The 24,167-nt window shown below is 38.6% G+C and overlaps 1 protein-coding gene across 1 annotated transcript in view; it reads right to left on the bottom strand.

Moving 5' to 3' along the window:
* The window catches only part of CACNA1E (calcium voltage-gated channel subunit alpha1 E), a 334,730-nt gene that overhangs the window by 163,763 nt on the left and 146,800 nt on the right, over nucleotides 1-24,167 (bottom strand). Inside the window, exon 7 of the mRNA XM_058178755.1 lies at nucleotides 21,621-21,724. Coding sequence (XP_058034738.1) covers nucleotides 21,621-21,724 — 104 coding nt within the window. The remainder of the gene's footprint in view (nucleotides 1-21,620; nucleotides 21,725-24,167) is intronic.

Here is a 24,167-nt window from a genome sequence, read left to right as displayed (position 1 = left end):
GAAACAACCTTCTCTCTAATAAACAATTTGGTTTCAGAAAAAAATTGTCTTGTAACCTACAACTCCTCCATGGCAAAAACATATGGACTACCAATCTTGATCAAGGAAAAACAATAGATGCAATCTACATAGACTTCTGCAAAGCTTTTGATTCAGTAGTACATGATAAACTACTCCTCAAACTAAAATCCTACGGCATTTCGGGATCTCTTCACAATTGGATAAATGCCTTCCTGTCAAATAGACAACAAGTGGTCAAAATTGGCAATGCTATATCAAATCCTGTTCCTGTCAAAAGTGGTGTTCCCCAAGGTAGTGTTCTTGGACCAACACTCTTCATACTATACATAAATGATCTCTGTGACCTCATCTCAAGTTATTGTGTTCTCTTTGCTGATGATGTCAAACTATTTAATACCACTAATAATACTTCTATCCTTCAAGACAATCTCGACTTAATTTCCGATTGGTCTAAAACTTGGCAACTCCAAATCTCAACCAGCAAATGCTCAGTCTTACATATTGGAAAAAAGAACCCTAACATCAAGTACAAACTTAATGGACATTACCTAACTGACGACCCCCACCCTGTCAAAGATCTTGGAGTTCTCATATCAAATGACCTTAATGCCAAAGCCCACTGCAACTACATAGCAAAAAAGGCCCTAAGAGTTGTAAACCTAATTTTACGCAGCTTCTTTTCTAAAAAACGCTGCACTACTAACTAGAGCGTACAAAACATTTGCCAGACCTATTCTTGAATACAGCTCATCCATCTGGAACCCATACCACATCTCTGACATAAATACAATAGAACGAGTCCAGAAATATTTCACTAGAAGAGTTCTTCACTCCTCTGAAAACAACAAAATACCTTATACCAACAGACTTGAAATCCTGGGATTAGAAAACTTACAACTCCGTCGACTTCGACATGACCTGTGTTTAACACACAAAATCATCTATTGCAATATCCTTCCTATAAAAGACTACTTCAGCTTCAATCGCAATATTACAAGAGCAAAAAATAGATTCAAGCTAAATGTCAACCGCTTCAAACTTGATTGCAGAAAATATGACTTCTGTAACAGAGTTGTTAATACTTGGAACTCATTACCTGACCCCATAGTCTCTACTCAAAATCCCAAAATCTTCAACCAAAAACTGTCTACTATTGACCTCACCCCATTCCTAAGAGGACTATAAGGGGCGTGCATAAGAGCACAATAGTGCCTACCATTCCTGTCCTATTGTTCCCTTCATTATATCAAATTAATATAGTTTATGCATATTTTTTTCAGATATATATATATATATATATATATATATATATATATATATATATATATATATATATATATATATATATATATATATATAGGTCTTTGGTTGTTCGGGTTTTCTCCCGTGTAAAATTGGAAGTGTCTTGGCGACGTTTCGACGAAGTCTCATTCGTCATCTTCAGGCTTCAGCTTCATGCTTCTGGGAGCAATGTGTGATCGCAGCTGTTTCTTCCTTTTAACTGCTAGTGGGGGTTTGAACTGATTGGGTGGGAGCTTGGCTGTGCTCTGATTGGATGGGGTTTTTTGTGCTCTGATTGCTGGGGTGTGTCCTGTGTTGGTGGGGGCTTGGTTGTGCTCAGTCTAATCTGTGCTGCAGGGGGATTTGAGCTGGTGAGCTGCACTGCTGCTGTTTGGCTTCGTGTTCGTGGTCGTGCTACATCTTCGTAGTGGGTGTCAGTCTGCTGCATGTATGGATTGGAGGGGTTTGAAGTGGCTAATGTTGCAGCTGCGGTCTGGCTTCTGGTCCTTGGTCGTGCTTCCTGATCAGTGTGGGTTTGGGTGTGCTTTCTGGGTGGATGTGTGGTGGTGACATCCTGTGTGGACCTCGTGAGTGTGGGTCTGGTGTCATTCCTCGTGTTAGGGACACGTTTGTCAATAAGGGCAGGTTTCCAAATGGCTGGTAGGCGGAGGTATCATCTCGTTTGTTCATGCTGTGTGGGCGTTTTCTATCTCGATGGCTTCTCTGATTATTCTGTTGTTAAAGTGTTCAGTTTTGGCGATAGTTCTGGTCTTTTAAAGTCAATATCGTGTCCTGTGACTTTAAAGTGTTGGACCAGGAAGAAGTTAGTTCCTCTTTTTGAATGAGTTCTTGTGTTCTTCAATCGTGCACTTATTCTTCTGTTGGTTTGTCCAATGTATGTGGTGGGGCAGGCGGTGCATGGGATTTCATATACTCCTTGATTTTCTAACTCAATTTTGTCTTTGGGGTTTCTTAGGATGGTGGATATTTTTGGTTTGTGCAGAATGCTGTCTTGATGTTATGTTTGTGGAGGATCTTGCTGATTCTGTCTGTGGTGCCTTTTATATATGGGAGGAGGGCTGTGCCATTTTCTTGCTCTCTGTCTTGGGTTTTAGTGGGGGTTCTTTTGGATTAGTTTGGTAATCTTATTTCTCTGGAATCCATTGGATGTTAGTACGTTTGTGAGAGTGTGTAGTTCGGTTTTAGGTGTTGTTCGTCAGCTAAGCATTTTGTTCTAGAGATGAGTGTCTTGGCTACTGAGTTGATCTGTGCTGGGTGGTGGTGTGAGAGTGCATGCAGATAGCGGTTTGTGTGTGTTTTCTTCTGGTAGATGGTGTGTCCTAGGGAGCCATTGGGTTTCTTGTAGACTAAGACATCTAGGAAGGAAGTTGGTTGTTAACTTCTGTTTCCATGGTGAACTGTATTTTGGGGTGTAGGCTATTGAGGTGTGTGAGGAAGTTTTCAAGTTTTTCTTTCCCGTGTGGCCAGATTATGAAGGTGTCGTCACGATCTGAGCCAGAGTTTGGGTTTGTGATCAGATTTTCTAGTGCTTGGGTTTCAAAGTGTTCCATGTAGAGGTTGGCAATGACAGGTGAGAGGGTGATCCCATGGGTGCGCCTTCTATTTGTTTGTATTTTTGTCCGTTATAGATGAAGTATGTGTTGGATAGGCAGTGGTTGGTCAGATCTAGTATGTGCTTGGGGGTTATATTTGTTTTGGATAGCTGTCAAGGCTTCTTTGATTGGCACTTGGGTGAAGAGGGATATGACATCAAAGCTCACGAGTAGGTCGCTGGGCTGTAAGTTTTGTTTCTTTATGATCTCTATGAACTGGAATGAGTTTTTTACGTGTGAGGCGATGGATTCTGCATAGGGCTGTAGTTGTTTGGCGAGAAATTTGGCTAGGTTTTGTAGAGGTGAGCCTATGGAGCTGACTATGGGTCTGAGTGGGGTTCCTTCTTTGTGTATCTTGGGGAGGCCGTAGAGCTTAGGGCATCTGGATGATTTCTCTCTGGGAATGATTCTTTGTTGGATTTCTTCGCTGATGGGGGAGGCTTTTATTTTGGATCATAAAGAAACAAAACTTACAGCCCAGCGACCTACTCGTGAGCTTTGATGTCATATCCCTCTTCACCCAAGTGCCAATCAAAGAAGCCTTGACAGCTATCCAAAACAAATATAACCCCCCCAAGCACATACTAGATCTGACCAACCACTGCCTATCCAACACATACTTCATCTATAACGGACAAAAATACAAACAAATAGAAGGCGCACCCATGGGATCACCCCTCTCACCTGTCATTGCCAACCTCTACATGGAACACTTTGAAACCCAAGCACTAGAAAAATCTGATCACAAACCCAAACTCTGGCTCAGATACGTAGACGACACCTTCATAATCTGGCCACACGGGAAAGAAAAACTTGAAAACTTCCTCACACACCTCAATAGCCTACACCCCAAAATACAGTTCACCATGGAAACAGAAGTTAACAACCAACTTCCTTCCTAGATGTCTTAGTCTACAAGAAACCCAATGGCTCCTAGTACACACCATCTACCAGAAGAAAACACACACAAACCGCTATCTGCATGCACTCTCACACCACCACCCAGCACAGATCAACTCCGTAGCCAAGACACTCATCTCTAGAACAAAATGCTTAGCTGACGAACAACACCTAAAACCGAACTACACACTCTCACAAACGTACTAACATCCAATGGATTCCAGAGAAATAAGATTACCAAACTAATCCAAAAGAACCCCCCACTAAAACCCAAGATAGAGAGCAAGAAAATGGCACAGCCCTCCTCCCCTATATAAAAGGCACCACAGACAGAATCAGCAAGATCCTCCCCAAACATAACATCAAGACAGCATTCTCCACAAACCAATAAATATCCACCATCCTAAGAAACCCCAAAGACAAAATTGAGTTAGAAAATCAAGGAGTATATGAAATCCCATGCACCGCCTGCCCCACCACATACATTGGACAAACCAACAGAAGAATAAGTGCACGCATTGAAGAACACAAGAACTCATTCAAAAAAGAGGAACCAACTTCTTCCCTGGTCCAACACTTTAAAGTCACAGGACACGATATTGACTTTAAAAAGACCAGAACTATCGCCAAAACTGAACACTTTAACAACAGAATAATCAGAGAAGCCATCGAGATAGAAAACGCCCACACAGCATGAACAAACGAGATGATACCTCCCGCCTACCAGCCATTTGGAAACCTGCCCTTATTGACAAACGTGTCCCTAACACGAGGAATGACACCAGACCCACACTCACGAGGTCCACACAGGATGTCACCACCACACATCCACCCAGAAAGCACACCCAAACCCACACTGATCAGGAAGCACGACCAAGGACCAGAAGCCAGACCGCAGCTGCAACATTAGCCACTTCAAACCCCTCCAATCCATACATGCAGCAGACTGACACCCACTACGAAGATGTAGCACGACCACGAACACGAAGCCAAACAGCAGCAGTGCAGCTCACCAGCTCAAATCCCCCTGCAGCACAGATTAGACTGAGCACAACCAAGCCCCCACCAACACAGGACACACCCCAGCCAATCAGAGCACAGAAAAAACCCCAGCCAATCAGAGCACAGCCAAGCTCCCACCCAATCAGTTCAAACCCCCACTAGCAGTTAAAAGGAAGAAATAGCTGCGATCACACATTGCTCCCAGAAGCATGAAGCTGAAGCCTGAAGATGACGAATGAGACTTCGAAACGTCGCCAAGACACTTCCAATTTTACACGGAGAAAACCGAACAACCAAAGACCTATATACAAACACCGTGAAAACCTCAGAAAACAAATATATATATATATATATATATATATATATATATATATATATATATATATATATATATATATATATATATATATATATATATATGTTTTCTGAGGTTTTCACGGGTGTTTGTATATAGGTCTTTGGTTGTTCGGGTTTATATTTATATTTTCTTCAAGACATGTTGTTTTATCTATGACAATTGTTTGTGTATACTGTTGTGACAAAAATAAAAAAAACAGTCTAAGAAATTCTCTTATATTTTGCTTGTTCTTGCTTCCTTCCTTGTGATCTTTATTTTCTGGATTAATGATGTTTCACAATCCAAAAAGCATTCAGGAGTCAGTTTCTTTAAACCTAAATTTACTTCTATATCTCTAGTATTCATCTCTGAGTTTCCCTCACTTTATCATATTAAACTTACAATTTGGTAAAAACTTTTTGTAATTGTGCATATATTTAGTATATCTGGGATGAAAAGTAAATGTACTTTTCTTTTGCATTTCTCAAGCAACAACACAGTGCCACATATAAGCCCTGCTTTTCATGCCCTGGTTCAGTCTGTAATTAATTTTATGAAGGTGTTATACCACTTCCTGGCAATAAATTATAAATCAATTTGGTTTGTCTTTTTTTTTATATTGGCAGTTTGTATGAAGTAAAATTCAAACTCTATTTTCTACCTTCCATTAAAGGTTCCTCTTATATCAACCATTATTTCTCATGTTATATGAAGGGGATTGCATCTCATTTCAATATTTTCAAAATGGTAAACTATTGGAGCTACGAATTTTGTTACAGCTTAAATAATGCAAGTAAAATTATGCATTAAAATTAGAACATGATAATTTTAATAAATCCAACTTCATCCAAACACTAACTGCAATTTTCTGTGAGAAGTAAAACAACTATTCTAAGCTCTTATTCCAAAATTTCCTGGATCTGGTGATACAGATAATTTTACAAGTTGTGGATAATTCTTGTTGCTCACACATCTTCACACATGAGCACTTGATCTTCAATTTGGCTCCCTTTTCTCCATTGCTCACTATCAGCATGTATCCTATTCTTGTGTCCAGAGTGAAGTCGTTTTACTCCTGAATCCCAGGAAATGTGGATAACCATGAGATGTGGAAGGCTAATGTGCAATGAAAGCAAATAAGAGCATGCTGATATATTAATTCAGTCTATAGATCTTGGTCTATAGATCTCAACAAATAACCTACAAAGGGAGTCCAATGTGGCCTAAAAAAAATTACTTTTCCCAGAAGAAAGAATATGTCCTCGCCTCATGTGTTATGAATTATTTATATAGCATCAAGCAATATTGTTATTCCTATTCTACAGGGGAAAAAAAGTAACAAAGAGTTGTTCATAAGGTACGAATCTTCAAAGGCACAGAGCAGTGATGGTGAACCTTTTCGGCACCGAGTACCCAAACTAGAATGTGCATGTGTGCATGCGTGTGCACGTCAGAGCGCCAGAAATACAAATACCAGCTGGGCAATGAGCATGCACGCGACGGCCACCTGGCCTTCAGGTTTCCAGCACACGCATATGCACCAGCCAGCTGGTCTTTGGGTTTCCAGTGCTCCGGTGCAACCAGGTGGCTGGCGCGCATGCGTGCGCTGGAAACCAGAAGAGCAGCTGGCAACGGCGTGCCTGTCCACAGAGAGGGTGCTGTGTGCCACCTCTGGCATGCGTGTCAGAGGTTCTCTATCACTGACATAGAGCAATATAAATACAAAAATAATTAGATGAATCTCTACTGAATATGGATGTTCATCTGAACACTGAATATAAATAGAGGCTCAAAGATTCTCCTCCTTCAATTACAGAGAAAATGTATACATTGTTCCATGATTATGTCCAACAATATTACAAGATATTGTAATATTCATAGTGAGTCATAGACCCACCACTTGTAGCCATTTAAATAGACTTAACGCAAGTTGATAACCTTCAGATGTCTTGGAGGAGAAATTATAGAATTGTAGTCTAACACTTCCAGGGCTAATTTAGAGCTTTCTATCAACATGTTTTTTTTTTCTTGGAGGTTTTTTTTTTTTTGGTGACTGTTTTATTTCTTTTCTGCACTTTTCTTTCCTTCCATCCATGCTTTTTAGCTTCCGCACCGCAACTCCTTTTTTTCTCAATTCATAAGGAGCTGAAAGAGGCTACTTCTGCGGTTCATTTAATAGCTCACTTGGTTGCCATGGGAACTACAATGTTCAAAGTTTATTTTCCCTCTCTGACCTGATATTACACTGCATATTTTAATAAAAGCACACACAGACATATGCACACACCGGTGCGCCACAAGAGTTTTCATCACAGTTCTTCTCCAGAAGTTTCATCTCTTAGGGGAAAAGAAATCAAGTTCAAGTCAAGTAAACAAACTGCATTTTTGGTCTTATGAGCTCTCATTTAATGCTGTTTTCAGAATTTTTTTGTATAACATTGACCACTGCCTTTGTCATCAAATAGTCTTTCCCGTTAGAATTATTTTTAAACACTTTAAACAGAATATAGAGAATTATGCTGTATGCATCCAACAAATGCCCTTCGTTAACATTTTATTTATTTAAAACATTTAAATATCTGCCCATCTTATACCGATCTATGAGCAGTTCCCGATCAAGAATTAAAAGAAAAACATAAAAAATATAAAAAGCATTAAAAGTGTAAACATGGAAAACAAAATCCTGGTACCAAGTCAAGTTTCTAACCTGGAGTCATCTCACCTTATCCTTGGGGTGTGGGGGGAAGGAAACTAGGTCTTCAGTGCTTTGTGGGAAACTAGGTGATTATTTATTTATTTATTTGTCAACAAATACAAGAAAACAAGTAACAGAGTAGACACAGACATGGACACATGAAAATTTTTTGGCACAAAAAAAAGGATATAAATTGGCAAAACATAGCCATAAACACATAGAATGATTACATATAATTGGGAACAGTAGGACAGGGATGGTAGGCACGATGGCACGCTTATGCATGCCCCCTTAGGGACCTCTTAAGAAACATGAAAGGTCCACGGTAGACAGTTTATGGTAAAAGGTATGGGGATTAGAGAGAGTAACAACAGGATCAGGTAGATTGTTCCAGACATTTACTACTCTATTTTCTACAAATAAGATTAGAGCGAATTACATTGAGTTTAAATCTATTGATGGCCATTGTATTATTATGGTTGAAATTAAAGTATTCATTTACAGGTAGAACGCTTTGGTTAATAATCTTATGAACTAAGTATAGGTTGAAATTATTAGATTATTAGATTAGAGGCCTGCTGAAGTTCAGGGGAGAGAGTGTTACATAGAGGCGGGACTCCTATGGAAAGTACACTCCCCATTAGATGACAATATGTGGGGGAAGGGACTAAGAGAGTGCCTAGTCTATCTAACCTGGTAGGATCAGGGGTGAAATCTAAAAATTTTCCCTACCGGTTCTGTGGGCATGGCTTAATTGGTGGGCGTGGCTTGGTGGTCAGATGACTGAGTGGGCATGGCCAATAACAATAAATAATAAGAATAATAAACAAAGTATAAAAAACAATGAGGTATCAAAAACCAACTTTCACACTTTACACACACACAACACAACACAACACAACTGACTCACACACAATGTAAAAGCAGCTGCACTTTACACTTCACACTTCACACAGCCACAAAAAGCTCAAAAACCAACTTTCACACTTTACACACACACAACTCTCTCTCTCTCTCTCTCACACACACACACACACAAAATGCCATATACAGCTTTCTGAGATTTTGTGTGTTTGTGTAGTTAGAGTGAAACACTACAGAAACACACCAAATCTCAGAAAGCTGCACAAATATTTTATTTTATTATTTTATTTTATTTTATTGTAGACTTCAAATCCCAGAGTTCCTCAGCCAGCAAAGCAGGAAGTCAAAGGAAGGTGTGTTTTTTTCTTCAGTAGCTGAAGAAAACATGCCATTGCCAGCCCGAAAGAGCAGTAATTATAGGTAAGTGAGGAAGGGGAATTGGCTGGGCTTGGGTGGGGGCTCTTGTAAGTGGGGGCTGTTAAAAAGTGAGTTTAAAAGCCTGCTAGGATCAGGAAACTCCTCTGGGATCGCCAGAGGAGGCTTTTAAAACCTCGGGTTTTTTTCTTTTTTTCCCCCCTTCGGCTGAAGAGGGTTTTTTAAAAAATTTTTTAAAGGGTTTTGATGATCCCTGCTCAGCCCCGCGATCATCAGAGGTTTGGTTTTTTTTACTTTTCAAGGCATGTTTCAGCTGAAGAAAAACTTTTAAAAGTAAAAAAAGAAAAACCTCTGCTGATGGTGTGGCTCAGCAAAGGGGGGTGGGGGGCCCAGGGATTTTTGCTACCGGTCCTCCGAACCAGCAGCTGCCATCGCTACCTAATCAGAGGAGCCGGTGCGAACTGGGAGCATTTCACCCCTGGGTAGGATGGATAGATGTTTTTAGGGAAAGGCAATCCCACATATGATCTTGGCCCTGTTACATAGAGGGCTTTAAATGTTATACACACCAGCACCTTTTAACTGTTTATCATCAACTGCTGCTCCTTAATCTTTTTCAGCCTTATGTATTCTTTAAAATTGGCAAAGAATTCTGCATATGTAAAAAAGATTACTATCAACAGTCTGGAAGACTTTTTCAAGAAAGTGTAAAAAGCTCTTTGAAGATCGAAACTGATGTGTGAAAACAAATCTTGAACGAAGTTAAGCAGATGTTGAGAAACTGATCCATTAATTATAATATTACCATTTTCAAAGGCTTAGCAGAGAATGGAGTAAGATTATAAAAGAGCTCACAGCATGTAGATAGTTGGATTTAATTTTATCATATAACATGAGTAGATTACAAAGGAATTGAATTTATCTTCTCACTCAGTAGGCTCAACAGCACAAATCTTTCTGGATTTAGAGCAGAAGGGTAGAAGAGGGAGGTTATGCGCTTTGATACATACTCTCTCAAATCTTCTCTTTAGAAAAAGCATATATCTGTTTGATTGGAACTGACCTATACATACAGGTTTTCATACCATCTCTAAAATATGGCCCCAGTATTGTAGAGTATATGTGAGGGAGAAAAAAGGAGGACAAAAGAGTACATTGGCCACACCCTGCAACGAGACTTTTTAATTAACAACAAAAGAAAGCATTGAATTGATTAATCAACTACTAAACACTGAATCTTAAAAGTATGGAGGACATGCACAATTAAATCAGAGGCATTATATAATCAATAAAATGTAACAACTGAGGCAGACGGACATTTTTTTTCCTGAATTAAAACTGAAGGCAAATTCAACTCTTACACCTAAAAACCTGGTTACTTGGTAACCATGTCTCGTCACGCAGGCTTTTCTGAGGGCAAATAATAATGCTGCATCTTTTTGCTGGGAGTGACTGAACAATCTAATTACACCAATACATAGGCAGAACAGAGTTATAGAGGATGATCTAAAATGTGGTAGGTGGAAATAGAATGTAGATATATATATTAGGCAACCTGTTCTATGGATTAGCTGTTTCAGTTTCCAGATTTTTTTTTTACTATTCCATTTATTGTTTCTGAATAACACTGGTGGTTGTGTCAAGACCCATGCATTTATACCTGCATAGATTTGAGGAATTAATGTTTTTAAGATTGGGCTAGCTATGAGGCTCATGAGCTTAAATTACAATAACTTTTAGAATTTATTTAAAAATTGAAATGTGAATTAGGCAGGAAGAACAATAGCTGAACAAAGAAGTGGTAAATTCTTATCTCTCTATACAATCTGTCCAGTGGTGGGATTCAAATAATTTAACAACTAGTTCTCTGACCTAATGATTTCTTCCAACAACCAGTTCACCAAACTGCTCAGAAAGTTAACAACCGGTTCTCCAGAAGTGGTGCAAACTGGCTGAATCCCACCACTGAATCTGTCCATATCTTAATATCTAAGAAGCTGAAAAGAATCCATATGAAATATGAATCCAAGAAGCAGATCTCTCTATGATTTGACGGAAATAAGAATCCAAATTGAGGAGAATTCAATCAAATTTGTCTGCAAAAAACTATGGAAATTGCTTACAATATGCCTTTTCAGCTAGGATGAGATAGGCTAATTTGGTAAATAAAATTCTAATTTTCAGGTGTACAGTTCTATGAAAAGCATTAAATAACCTGGTTTCTTCCCATGCCATAAGAAACAAATTGCCAAAAAATTTTAGCTGGCATCTCATCCTATGTAGGACCCTTATAGATCTAGCCAAAGATATTTTGCCATTACTGCTCAAACGAAGACAAGACAAGACAACCTCATTTCACAGATGGTGAATATAGAACTACAAAGTAGGTTAGGAAGCATGCTAAACTCCATACTCCAACGAAGAGGATGTAAAGAATAAAGCTGGTAAGAAAGGAATCAGGAGCTTGATAGTAAACTATCACGATGCAAAGATTGTGCATCTGAGTCTGTAACGCAGGCTTCTGTATATTTCAGTAAACAGCTCTCCTGATGTATATGTTTTCATTCTTGGTTTTTTTTTTAACCAGCACTATTCCATCAGAGCTGTGTTTACGAAATGACTATAATGCCAAGTAACCAGTTACTGAATAAAGGCGTAGTGTTTGAAGAGCTGAGATTTACAGCTATGCTTGTATAAAGCCTGACAGAGCTGGGGTCTCACGAAGAATGGCAGAGGTTATTATCACTGTTTTCCCACATACCTCAGCATGTACTATCTAAGATGTGTATCTCATTCTACCTAATGATAGGTTAGTTTCTGGAGATATTTTTGCTCCATGAGGATCCTATCCCTATGCATTTATTATCTGATGCTGTGCTTATATTAAACATGCTCTGATTTGGAATTGGTCTAGTTTTATAAAAACAACAGAGTTGGAAGGGACCTTGGAGGCCTTCTAGTCCAATCCCCTGCCCAGGCAGGAAACCCTACACCATCTCAGTCAGATGGTTATCCAACATTTTCTTAAAAATTTCCAGTGTTGGAGCATTCACAACTTCTGCAGGTAAGTCGTTCCACTTATTAATTGGTCTAACTGTCAGGAAATTTCTCCTTAGTTCTAAGTTGCTTCTTTCCTTGATCAGTTTCCACCCATTGCTTCTTGTTCTACCTTCAGGTGCTTTGGAGAATAGTTTGACTCCCTCTTCTTTGTGGCAACCCCTGAGATATTGGAACACTGCTATCATGTCTCCCCTAGTCCTTCTTTTTATTAAACTAGACATACCAGTTCCTGCAACCGTTCTTCATATGTTTTAGCCTCCAGTCCCCTAATCATCTTTGTTGCTCTTCTCTGCACTCTTTCTAGAGTCTCAGCATCTTTTTTACATTGCGACGACCAAAACTGAATGCAATATTCCAAGTGTGGCCTTACCAAGGCATTATAAAGTGGCACTAACATTTCACGTGAACTTGATTCTACCCCTCTGTTTATGCAGCCCAGAACTGTGTTGGCTTTTTTAGCAGCTGCTGCACACTCCTGGCTCATATCTAAATGGTTATCCACTAGGACTCCAAGATCCCTCTTACAGTTACTACTATTGAGCAAGGTACCACATATACAGTGCCTGTGCATTTTGTTTTGATTGTTTCCTCTTCGTTCCCACCTCCAAATCCTCAAATAAGCAAGAAATAATAAATGTTAATTGGCTAAACGATGATATAAAGGGCATTTAAGGAATTAATAAATGCTAAGTATCATCACTATTGGTCTTTGGTATAAGTCAAAGACTTAAAAATTCTATATCCCAACACAACACATGATGTCTCAGACTATTTTAATGTAAAAAAAAATGTGCATTATTTAACCTTTCCCTGAATTTCTGGTGGTTTTTATGCAGGACATCATCATAAATCAGCTAAATCAGACTATATTTCTATTACAGGCCCTTAAATAAAATAGGGTGTCAGTTTTGGAAGACAATTTATTCTTTATTTATATATGCTTTATTCTTGCAGTATTACATCTAGAAGATGCACTGAATACATATGAGATAGTTTGCTGCATTTCCTTTACTCCATCGCTCTCATGAAATTTGCTTAGAGAGTCATCACTACTCACGTAAGATTAGCAACCATGGTTGGTAGCTATTGAATAAAAAATCCTCTGCCATAAACATTTCTCTTGCTTGCTTTTCATCGTATAATCCCATGAGAAATAGGGTTTAAAAAGAAGAAAAAGAGCAAGGAATGGTCACCTTTCACTATTTAAAAAGGAGAAAATGAAAAAAAAAAATCAACACATCTATTGAAGAGTTACAAGAAAGAGTGTAATATAAGCTTTATTGGAAAAATAATTTAATATACCGCAAGGTGATTTAGGAAGGGGAAAAAAACTAAAACAAAGCATCTTCCACTTCTACAACTGCAAGCTGTGGCACTGATGCTTTACTGATTCCCAGAGAAACATAACCTAAAACTATGAATACTTTTGTGTGACCTAAGTAGTCATAGCAACATTGCAGGCACCTCTTGTGTTAGGAAGCTTCATTTATTTATATTTACACTCAAAATTGTCCAATTAGTCACCCATTTCCCCAGTGTTAGTTGTGTTAGTCAGTTGCATTGCTTAAAGCAATTAATGGTCTGAAAAGTTAAGTGACCTAACGTTATTGAGTAACACTTTTTACATTGTGGTAATTATTAGGATGGAAAAGAGGCACTAAGGGACTGGATGGAGTCCTGCTGGGAGAAGTGGCAGAACAAGCAATAGCAATAGTACTTGGACTTATATACCACTTCACAGTGCTTTACAGAGATCTTTGAGCAGTTTACAGAGTCAACATATTGCCCTCCAACAATCTGGGTTCTCATTTTACCGACTTCAGGAGGATGGAAGGTGGAGTCAACCTTGAGCCCCATCAGAAGGGCCGGTTTAGCTCTGCCTGGTAAGGCCTGTTATTAAGAACACAAAGCCTGCAATTACTGCAGGTTCGAGCCCGGCCCAAGGTTGACTCAGCCTTCCATCCTTTATAAGGTAGGTAAAATGAGGACCCAGATTGTTGGGGGGGCAATAAGTTGACTTTGTAAATATATACAAATAGAATGAGACTATTGCCCTATACATTGTAAGCCGCCCTGAGTCTTCGGAGAAGGGCGGGGTATAAATGTAAACAAAAAAAAAAAAAAAGGATTGAACTCCTGGCAGTGGGCAGAGTTAGACTGTAATACAGCATTCTAACCACTGTGTCAAGGGACGCAGTGCCTTATTTGTTGATTTAACCAAACAGGAGAAGTTAGATGATAGTAATTATAATCTATTTGAAAGAGACTCATTTTGGGTCAGGAAACTTATTTCTTTCAACAAATGACAAGGAAGGCTAATTTTGGAACAGGGATGGCTAATCTTTTAGTGATCAAGTCAACACTTAATCTTTAAAAAGGGGTTACAGACTCACTTCTGGCTCTAATACTTAGGTTATAAACCCCTTATTTAGTGTTTACATTTTGTGCTGAATTTTGGTTAATTATAACTGGAAACATATGTTTCTTAAATTCACCAAGCAGGGTTACATGAAACATGGGCCTCTTGTGGCTCAACAGGCTAATGCAGTCTGTTATTAACACAGCTGCCTGCAATTACAATTACTGCAGGTTCGAGTCCCACCAGGCCAAGGTTGACTCAGCCTTCCATCCTTTATAAGGTAGGTAAAATGAGGACCCAGATTGTTGGGGGGGCAATACAAGTTGACTTTGTATATAATATACAAATGGATGAGACTATTGCCTTACACAATGTAAGCCGCCCTGAGTCTTCGGAGAAGGGCGGGATATAAATTCAAAAAAAACCAAAAAAACAGGAGACAAGGTATAAGCTTGATATTCACCATGGTTGACATATAGTGATGTCTGAACATTGTGATGTCCGAACACAAAGGATAAACCAAGAGACTGCTTGAGAACTTCAAAGACTGATCTCAGAGCTCATTCAGTCTAAAATCCTGAGTAAAAAGGAAATTTACAACAAATAAAACTAGAGAATTTATCACAGTTAATGACAGTTGAAAAATCTAGAGGCAAACAAATAGGTGAACAAAAAAGAAAAATTATGGAATGGAGGAGATGAAAAAGGTCTGATAACTTTCTCAGAACATTACAAGCAATGTTCTTATTCTTAACAGAACAGAATAAGAAAAGCGGCAAGTTGATAATCAAAAAAAATGTAGTGTTAACACTGACTCTGAAGATCCCCAGACCCAGAATGCCACACTTTTACTGCAGACATAATTTTGGTTGTAAGGACATTCCCTATTTTCAAAAACTGTTAATGGTTATTTATTTATTTATTAATCGTATTTATATACCGCCCTATCTCCCGAAGGACTCAGGGCGGTTCACAGGCAAATAAAAACACATAAATACAGATTAAAATAACGATTAAAAAACTTATTCTAAAAGGCCGAATGTTTAAAAACAATATAGAAAATAAAACCCATTTAAAACCCATTTAAATAGAATGGGTTAATAGATTAATAGAAGTTCTTATTATTTTTCAAAATTCTCTTGCTTGTCTTTTGCTAATGATTTTAACTGCAGTTCCTGAGCTATTTTTGCTAAGACTGTACAAAGTCAGTGTTCAGGTTTTGTTTTTTTTCTGCAGTCCCAAGTCTGATTGCTCCTCTGCCTTTTCAGTATAACTCAGACTCCTATATTCATTGTATGGCTGGAAAACAGCCTGTAATATATAATTCAGAATGATCAGCAAAAGACTGTTTATAATTTTTATAATTACAGAGAGGGTAACGTGCGGTGGCAAAACTGAACATGTACGGTCCATAGTAGAATAGAAAAAGCATAAGGCTAAGAAGAGGCAGTAGAGAAATACACTAAATGGAGAATTAAATACAGGTTTTGATTATTGCTGCCGTGGCTGCTATTGCTATCATCAGTATCATCTCTAACACCCCAACCTCATGTATACTTCCTCCTCAACTTCTTCCTCATTGATTGTCTTGAGTGGCCACCCATTATTTCTTTATTTCATGAACAACCACTGCTTCATGGTTCTTCATAGCTCCAAAGCAAATGCAGCTCTTGAAAAGTCATTTTCCCAGACTTCAACTTATGCTCAGAGGCCTGGGTTCAAGCTTCAGAGCAGCCCTAATGAGTCTTTAAAAAGCTTGCTCCAAGCAGTGAGTTCTTTGGTCATTTTCAGAAAGCATCTTGGACACAATATAAGTATACATGCACTGTGTGGGAAGGTTAAAGGTAATCTACACATGGACACAATAATTTACGGTAGTTCAGAACATTGCAGAGAGAATTTGAGATGAAATCTTGGTATAAAACTAAACCTTTTCCAATCCACTATTTAAATATATTACAGCATAATACAATATAGTAGCACAAGAACAATATTTCATTGTAGTGGGCTTAAAAGATTTTTTTAAGCATGCATAAGAGCACCAGTGTGCCTACCATTCCTGTCCTAATGTTCCCTTTGATTGTATCCAATTTGTATAGTTATTACATGCTTATACCTATATATAGTATTGTGACAAATAAATAAATAAAATAAATAAATAAATTTGCAAGATGAAGCTGAAGTTTTTTGGCACCTTACCATGCTTAACAGTACTAGGGAAAAGAGGAAGATTTGAGCTGATTCCTTGATATCATATGTTTTGAATTACTACTTGCTTACTACTTGCTTGATAAATCTTACAGTTTACAGGATGTTTTCAAATCTAGCCGTAACATTTATATCTACAAGATTTTATTTATTTATTTATTTTATTTATTTATTTTGTCACACAGTATATATAAGCATAAGTATGAAATAACTATACAATATATAAGCATATATATAAGCATAAGCATAAGCATAAGAAAAAATAATTGCTACCAACCTGCCTTCCATTGAGGACCTGTATACTGCACGAATCAAGAAGAGGGCCGTGAAAATATTTGCAGATCCCTCGCATCCTGGACATAAACTGTTTCAACTCCTACCCTCAAAACGACGCTATAGAGCAATGCACACCAGAACAACTAGACACAAGAACAGTTTTTTCCCGAAGGCCATCACTCTGCTAAACAAATAATTCCTCAACACTGTCAGACTATTTACTGAATCTGCACTACTATTAATCGTTTCATAGTTCCCATCACCAATCTCTTTCCACTTATGACTGTATGACTATAACTTGTTGCTGGCAATCCTTATGATTTATATTGATATATTGACCATCAATTGTGTTGTAAATGTTGTACCTTGATGAAGGTATCTTTTCTTTTATGTACACTGAGAGCATATGCACCAAGACAAATTCCTTGTGTGTCCAATCACACTTGGCCAATAAAATTCTATTCTATTCTATAAGTATGTAATAACTATATTAATTGGATATAATGAAAGGAAACAATAGGACAGGAACGGTAGGCACATTGGTGCTCTTATGCACGCCCCTTACAGACCTCTTAAAAATGGGGTGAGGTCAATAGTAGACAGTTTTTGGTTAAAGCTTTGGGGATTTTGGGAAGAGACCACAGAGTCAGGTAGTGTATTCCAAATACTAACAACTCTTTTAACAACAATTGTCTGCCAAGTTGATGAGGTTTAGAATTTGTTTAAATAAAAAAAAAACAAGGTTAGGAAACAGAGTATAATTTCTGGAATTCTTTACTAGACCCTTTAATCAAAAGAGAAATCTACACTATCTTCTGTGTATTGAAGTAATTAATATAAAGTGTGCATGTTTGTGCATACACACACACACACATATATATGTATGGATCATTTGTGCATTTTTTGTCTATATAGGTGGATTAGGGAAAAACAGGATGGAGCATGGATATTCTACTCTGGTTCATTTAGCTATGAGCAGAAAAGGGAGGAGAATTTAGAATAGAACAACCAGCAATAGTCTGAGCTGCTATCGTCCATAAGAATAAAAGCTCCAAATTCATGGGGATGCATACGGAAATTTCTTCTTGTCCTGTTTTTCTCCATAATGCCCAGCCAGATTTGGTCCCCCTTCCCCCCTTTTTTTGCTGCTTTTTTCCACCACACCAAATATGGCCCCTTTTTGTTCAATTTTCCCTGAATTATCTTGCTGATGAGCAGCAGGATAAATGGGCAAAATCCTGAATGCCCTTTAAACAATTTCTTTGCAAGATTCTATTTGGGCTGAAATAAAAATAAAAACTGGAGTGGGAAGAAGTTGGAGAATTAACCTTCAAATTACAAAATTTGAAAATATTGTCAGTTTGGGTCTATAATTTAATACTGCCAAATGTCTCAGTCATCCAGGTCATGGTTGTCCCAAAAGTGTTTTTTCAAGAGGCAACTGGACTTTCTTGTTTTTTCTTTGAAGATGTTTCGCTTCTCATCCAAGAAGCTTCTTCAGTTCTGACTGGATAATGATCTTCACCATCCAGTCAGAGCTGAAGAAGCTTCTTGGATAAGAAGCAAAATGTATTCAAAGAAAACTGAGATGGTGTAGGGTTTCCTGCCTGGGCAGGGGGTTGGACTAGAAGGCCTCCAAGGTCCCTTCCAACTCTGATGTTATGTTATGTTAAAAAACAAGAAAGTCCAGTTGCCGCTTGAAAAAGCACCTTTGGGAAACCTGCCAAATCTTTTTCCATGGCTTCCTGGTCTGTTAGAAAGGAATTAGAAAAGAGGATGGGGAGATTTTCTTGATCTTGTCCTCTCATTTTATACTTCCAGATGCTCAAAGCTTTTGGTAGCATTTTTACATTCCCATAAAACCACATGGCCTGTTGCCATAGTGATCAGAAACTCTGTCTTTTCAAGTCTGGACTGATGATTTGCATTCAACTCCCATTTCCACAGAGAAAAATAAACACACACACACACAATTGTACTCTAATTCACTTAAGTCTTACTCAGACAGTTTTCTACTAGCACAACTATGATCTAAACTCTCCCCTCCGTAACTACTCTGATTTATTTCACAGTACTGCCAAACCTTAATTGTCCTACAATTGGAGGATAAGCCCTACAGGATATACTAAAAGTTGGAAAGAATGGTACAAATTCAAATGAAATACAGCATTTAGAGGCAACTATCTTATTTCCTGAACATTAGATTTTCTTCTCCACACAAGGACTGTGGGAAAGTATAGCTGTATACCTGAATTTCAGCCTGATTTGGAGGAGTTCAAAAATAATTATTGTTTCATTCTCATAAATCTCTATATATATAAAAGCGAAAACCACTCACGCCGTATTCACGAAATCTCCAGAACCATAAAGCCTACAAACTTGAAATTTTGCCATGTACGTTCCTCTTGACTTCTAGGTGCTCACTAAGAAAGGATTTTTCAAAATGACCATCAGAGCATTAGTATTTCCTATATTATTATTAACACGCTTTGATACTACGGGGTTCTACTCCCCCTCCCCACCTGAGAAGAAATTTGTTCCAAATGCAAAACACAAACAGAGGAGAGGAGTTTCACTTTCAGTTTTACTTTCACAGCAGGAAGCAGCTTTAATACAGTACACTTGAGCTAAGCCACGCCCAGGCTCCTTCCTGTCTCCTTGCTCACACAGCAAATACTGTTTCACTTTCCAAATATCCCTCTGATGCTAAGGACTTCTACTCCCCCTCCTCACTGAAAATAAATCTGTTCTACGCTCTGATGCTAAGGAGTTCTATTCCCCCTTCCCATCTGAAAAGAAATCTGTTCCAAATGCAAAACACAAGCAGAGGAGATGAGTTTCAGCTTCAGTTTTACTTTCACAGCAGCAAGCAGGGGATAGGATAGGGGAGGCTTCTGTGGGGCAGGCCTGAGGGAGAGAAGGGGGATATGATAGGATAGGGTCAGTGGTGGGTTTTAATTTTTTTTACTACTGGTTCTGTGGGTGTGGCTTGGTGGGCGTGGCATGGCTTGGTGGGTGTGGCTGGGGAAGGATACTGTAAAATCTCCATTCCCTCCCCACTCCAGGAGAAGGTTACTGAAAAATCCCCATTTCCTCCCGATCAGCTGGGACTTGGGAGGTGAGAATAGATGTCATGCCAGTCAGAGGTGATATTTACCGGTTCTCCGAACTATTCAAAATTTCCACTACTGGTTCTCCAGAACTGGTCAGAACCTGCTGAAACCTACCTCTAGATAGGCAAGCCTGAGGGAGAGAAGGGGAATAGGAGAGGCTGATCGTAACTACTAATTAATTTTCAAGGTTTAAGTGTCAATTTATCAAGCCCCATCACATAGTTTCGTAGCGAAGCACGGGTATCTAGCTAGTATGTCTATATATTTTAGGATGTGAAAACTAGAATGTTCTATCCTGGTCTTTCAAAATCAAGTTTTTTTCCACACATATGCCATCATTCAGAGACTGCATTCAAGAATTTTTCCATAGTCATCTGAGGTAACACTGTTGGAAACAGACAAGATATTATCCAAACCCACTGAGAAGCTGTTTGGCAAACTCTACTCAACTGAACATAAGCTGCTTCATAAGTCTATAAAGCATAAGATACTATTTGGCTTTGTTATGTCTGATATTAATATGCTCTGCCAGACTTGATACCTATCCAACAACATAAAATACTTTCCACAATTATTCTCCATACAGGCCTTTTGTGGGATAGGCACAGGATATCCAGGTTTTTTTTCCTAATTTTCACTTCTACAAATACAAATTCTATGGTAGTATGTGAACTTTGTCAACCTTTCACACAATTTGAAAGGATGGATGAAGCCACCGTCAGTTGTGGAAAGTGGGTAACAATTTCACAATTTAGAATGCAAATAAAAGCAGAGCTCTAAATTATTTAATTCATTATATTTTAAGAAACAAGTAACTTGCCTAACATCACATCTCTAAATTAGTTCCTAAACAACAACCATAGCTTAAAGAAGTGTTGAAGCCTCTGTGGATGAAAAATGAGTCCTGGAAAATCTCACCAAGGATGTCCATTGTTGGAATTTATTCAAGGCCTGCAAAGGATCTTAATGGAACAGAATTTTATTGTGTTTCTTGCCTTCTATGCTTTTGAAACTGTGGAATCTGAATTACAATACTTTGGGGGCTAGCATTTTATACCTAGGCACTTCAGGTAAGCTCCTATCAACGTAAGAAATACTTTCACCATCTTAAAAAGATTAATAGTTTTGATGTAACATAAATTAGTTTGGGCTTTTCCTCCTTTTATAATTCTCACTGCCAAATTATGATGCAATTCATGAAAGGATACACAACAATAAAGCTGACATTTTTTAAAATGCTACAAGATTTCTTCGGGTTTTTGGTTTTTTTTTGCAATAAATCAGCATGGCTACTGCTTTAGACATTATCAACTGATTGTTTTGCTAAAGTTCCATCTTTCCATTTTGCTAATTACCCAGGTTTAAGAATTGATGAAAAATCATCAGTATTAAATGAAGGAGATCTGTAACATACAGTATACTGTATGATACGTACATCTAATGTAACTGAAATTGTGAGTTCCCTGTGGATAGAAAGGTGAGAAATCAGCATTATCGAGTCAAAGAACTGGCTTACCCAGAAAGCACTCCCAGGACAAGGTTGAGAACAAAAAACGATCCAATTATGATGAGGGGAATGAAGTACAACCAATTCCAGGTGGCTCCTAAGGCATCATTGGTCTGAAAGAAAAACAAAAATAAAAGATAACCTAAAATTGCACTACATGCAATCTTTGTTATACACAATGAAGTCTTTTTTATTAAATGTCTGTACACATACATGTAGTCCTATTTTATTGCTAAATTTATTCCAGTGCCGGCTGCTTGCTTTCTCTTTTGCACTGGGGACATAGAAGCAACCATCTTGTATTCCTCTTAGAAAAACGGTCCATGCAACAATGCCCTTTAATGTGGCTCCCAAACTGATTTGCACTCAACAGCTTTGTCCCTGTGGAAAGTTTGGCAATTCTAATGAGAACACTTATGCCGGTCATCCAAGATGTCACAGTTGACCCTATACAGCAGAGGTTGACTGAAAAGGACAGAGGTTTGCAGTAGTGATAACAAGAGGAAGCTTGTGACATTTTGACTGCAACTGCCATGTTCACTTTTTCCAGACTGCATTTGTTGCAAGCTCACCTGAAGCATAATGTTCTCATCACTTAATTGCATGTTGCTATTAATGTCCACAAAACGGCATTATTTCATCCTAACTAAAATTCAGGGGAGCAGAACAGAAAGGAAGAAAGAAGGCAGCTGCTCAGGAAAGTACAAGTCATGAAGCAAAAGACTGACAGCTTAAAAGGCTTCTGGCAAGGTTGCTCAGGGTTGTAATATGGTTATTCATTGCCTTTTAATAAGGGTCTGCCCTCTCTCTTCTCTCCAGATCTCTCTTTTGTCCTTTTGGCAAGGATTCTGCCCATGATGTTGGTCAGCACAATGATGCAGCAGAACGTGACTGTCTGAGAAAGGCAGCATCCATCTTCATCTTATTACTGTTCTTGGCAATAATTAAACCCTCATCTCTCTCTCTGACTCATCTGTACATCATATCCAAACAAACCAGTGTAAGAGCTTCATTTGAGCTTCTTAAAAGGCATAATCTCCAAGCACTAGTGGGGAAAATATTATTTTTAAAGTAGTTAGAATGCTTGACTTAAGAGTATCACTAAAGATTCTGAAGCTGCAACCTAGCCATCTTCTAAAAACCTATATTGAAGCCTTCAGTATATCAGGCTGAGATTCGTTTTTATTGTGATTCACTATCCCATTCTAACATAAAAAATGCATTTAGTTTAAAAGGCTGGAGCTGGTTTTACGTAGAGTACAGATACAGGAAGAGAATAGAATGTCAGAAAACTTGGTGGGAGGACAGATGACAGAAATGTGAGGCACTGAAAGACTTTTTTATAACCAACATAATCTACCCCACCCCACCCCACCCCGAAACCTTAATCCCTCTAGCTAAAGTGATTTTAGGATTAGATGTAAATCGCCACTTCTACCAAGATTACTTGGATAACTCAATAAAACCAGTGATGGGTTTCAATTTTTTTTACTACCAGTTCTGTGGGTGTGGCTTGGTGGGTATGGCATGGCTTGGTGGGTGTGGCTTGGTGAGCGTGGCAGGGGAAGGATACTGTAAAATCTCCATTCCCTCCCCACTCCAGGGGAAGGTTACTGCAAAATCCCCATTTCCTCCTGATCAGCTGGGACTCGGGAGGCAGAGAATAGATGGGGAAGATGCCAGTAAGAGGTGGCATTTACAGGTTCTCTGAACTACTCAAAATTTCCATTACCGGTTCTCCAGAACTGGTCAGAAGCTGCTGAAACCCACCTCTGAATAAGACCTACAAAGAATTTTCATATGGACAGATGAAGCCACCTTGGGGGCACTGATAGGGGAGCTTGAAAGAACTGCCCCCTTCTCTGGCACAGTCACCAATTGGCTTCTTTTTGGAGAACCACTTGAAACATACAAAAAGATGTAGCACTGGTTCTTCCTTTCTTTGATACTGTCAGAATTCTCTAGTGATGAGTAATGGTAAGGTGAACAAGTAGGCAGATAAATAAAAGACTTCTCAGCTGATCCGAGTGCCCACCAGCAGCCATTAGAGTCATTTTGAGGTATATGGAAACACCTCTTTCTGGATCTCTTTTGTGAACCAGGTCTGGCTGAACAGAATGTATAAACAGGAAAAATAGCAATGAAGGAACATTTTCAATGATGCATCACTTATTTCAACTATTTACTTCACTGTATCATTGAATTATCTCTGGTTCTTTTTCTATTATCTGAAAATCATACACAAATAAAGAGGAGGAGGAAGAATCATGAACAGACAGTAAAAACAGCTTGAAGGAGACTGCGCACCTGCACTGGGATTGTAGTTTCAATTAACAGCACTTTGAAGCCAGGATAGTAGCAGTGTTTTCTCCCGGGAAGAACTCACCTAACTGCTTAACTCTTCCTTAAATAAATAGTCACACATGGCAATTATCACATTATTCCTCAGAAGGGAGTGCAGAAGGAAAGAGAAGAATGGAGGAAAGGAAGATATTACATTGCACTTATTTACCAAGAATTACAGTTTGAAGAACCACATGAGGCTGCTTCAGCAGA

This window comes from Ahaetulla prasina, chromosome 3, assembly GCF_028640845.1.
Source record: "Ahaetulla prasina isolate Xishuangbanna chromosome 3, ASM2864084v1, whole genome shotgun sequence".
NCBI lineage: Eukaryota > Metazoa > Chordata > Lepidosauria > Squamata > Colubridae > Ahaetulla > Ahaetulla prasina.
The sequence above is the reverse complement of the archived record's forward strand: the minus strand, read 5'-3'. Positions and strand labels throughout refer to the sequence as shown.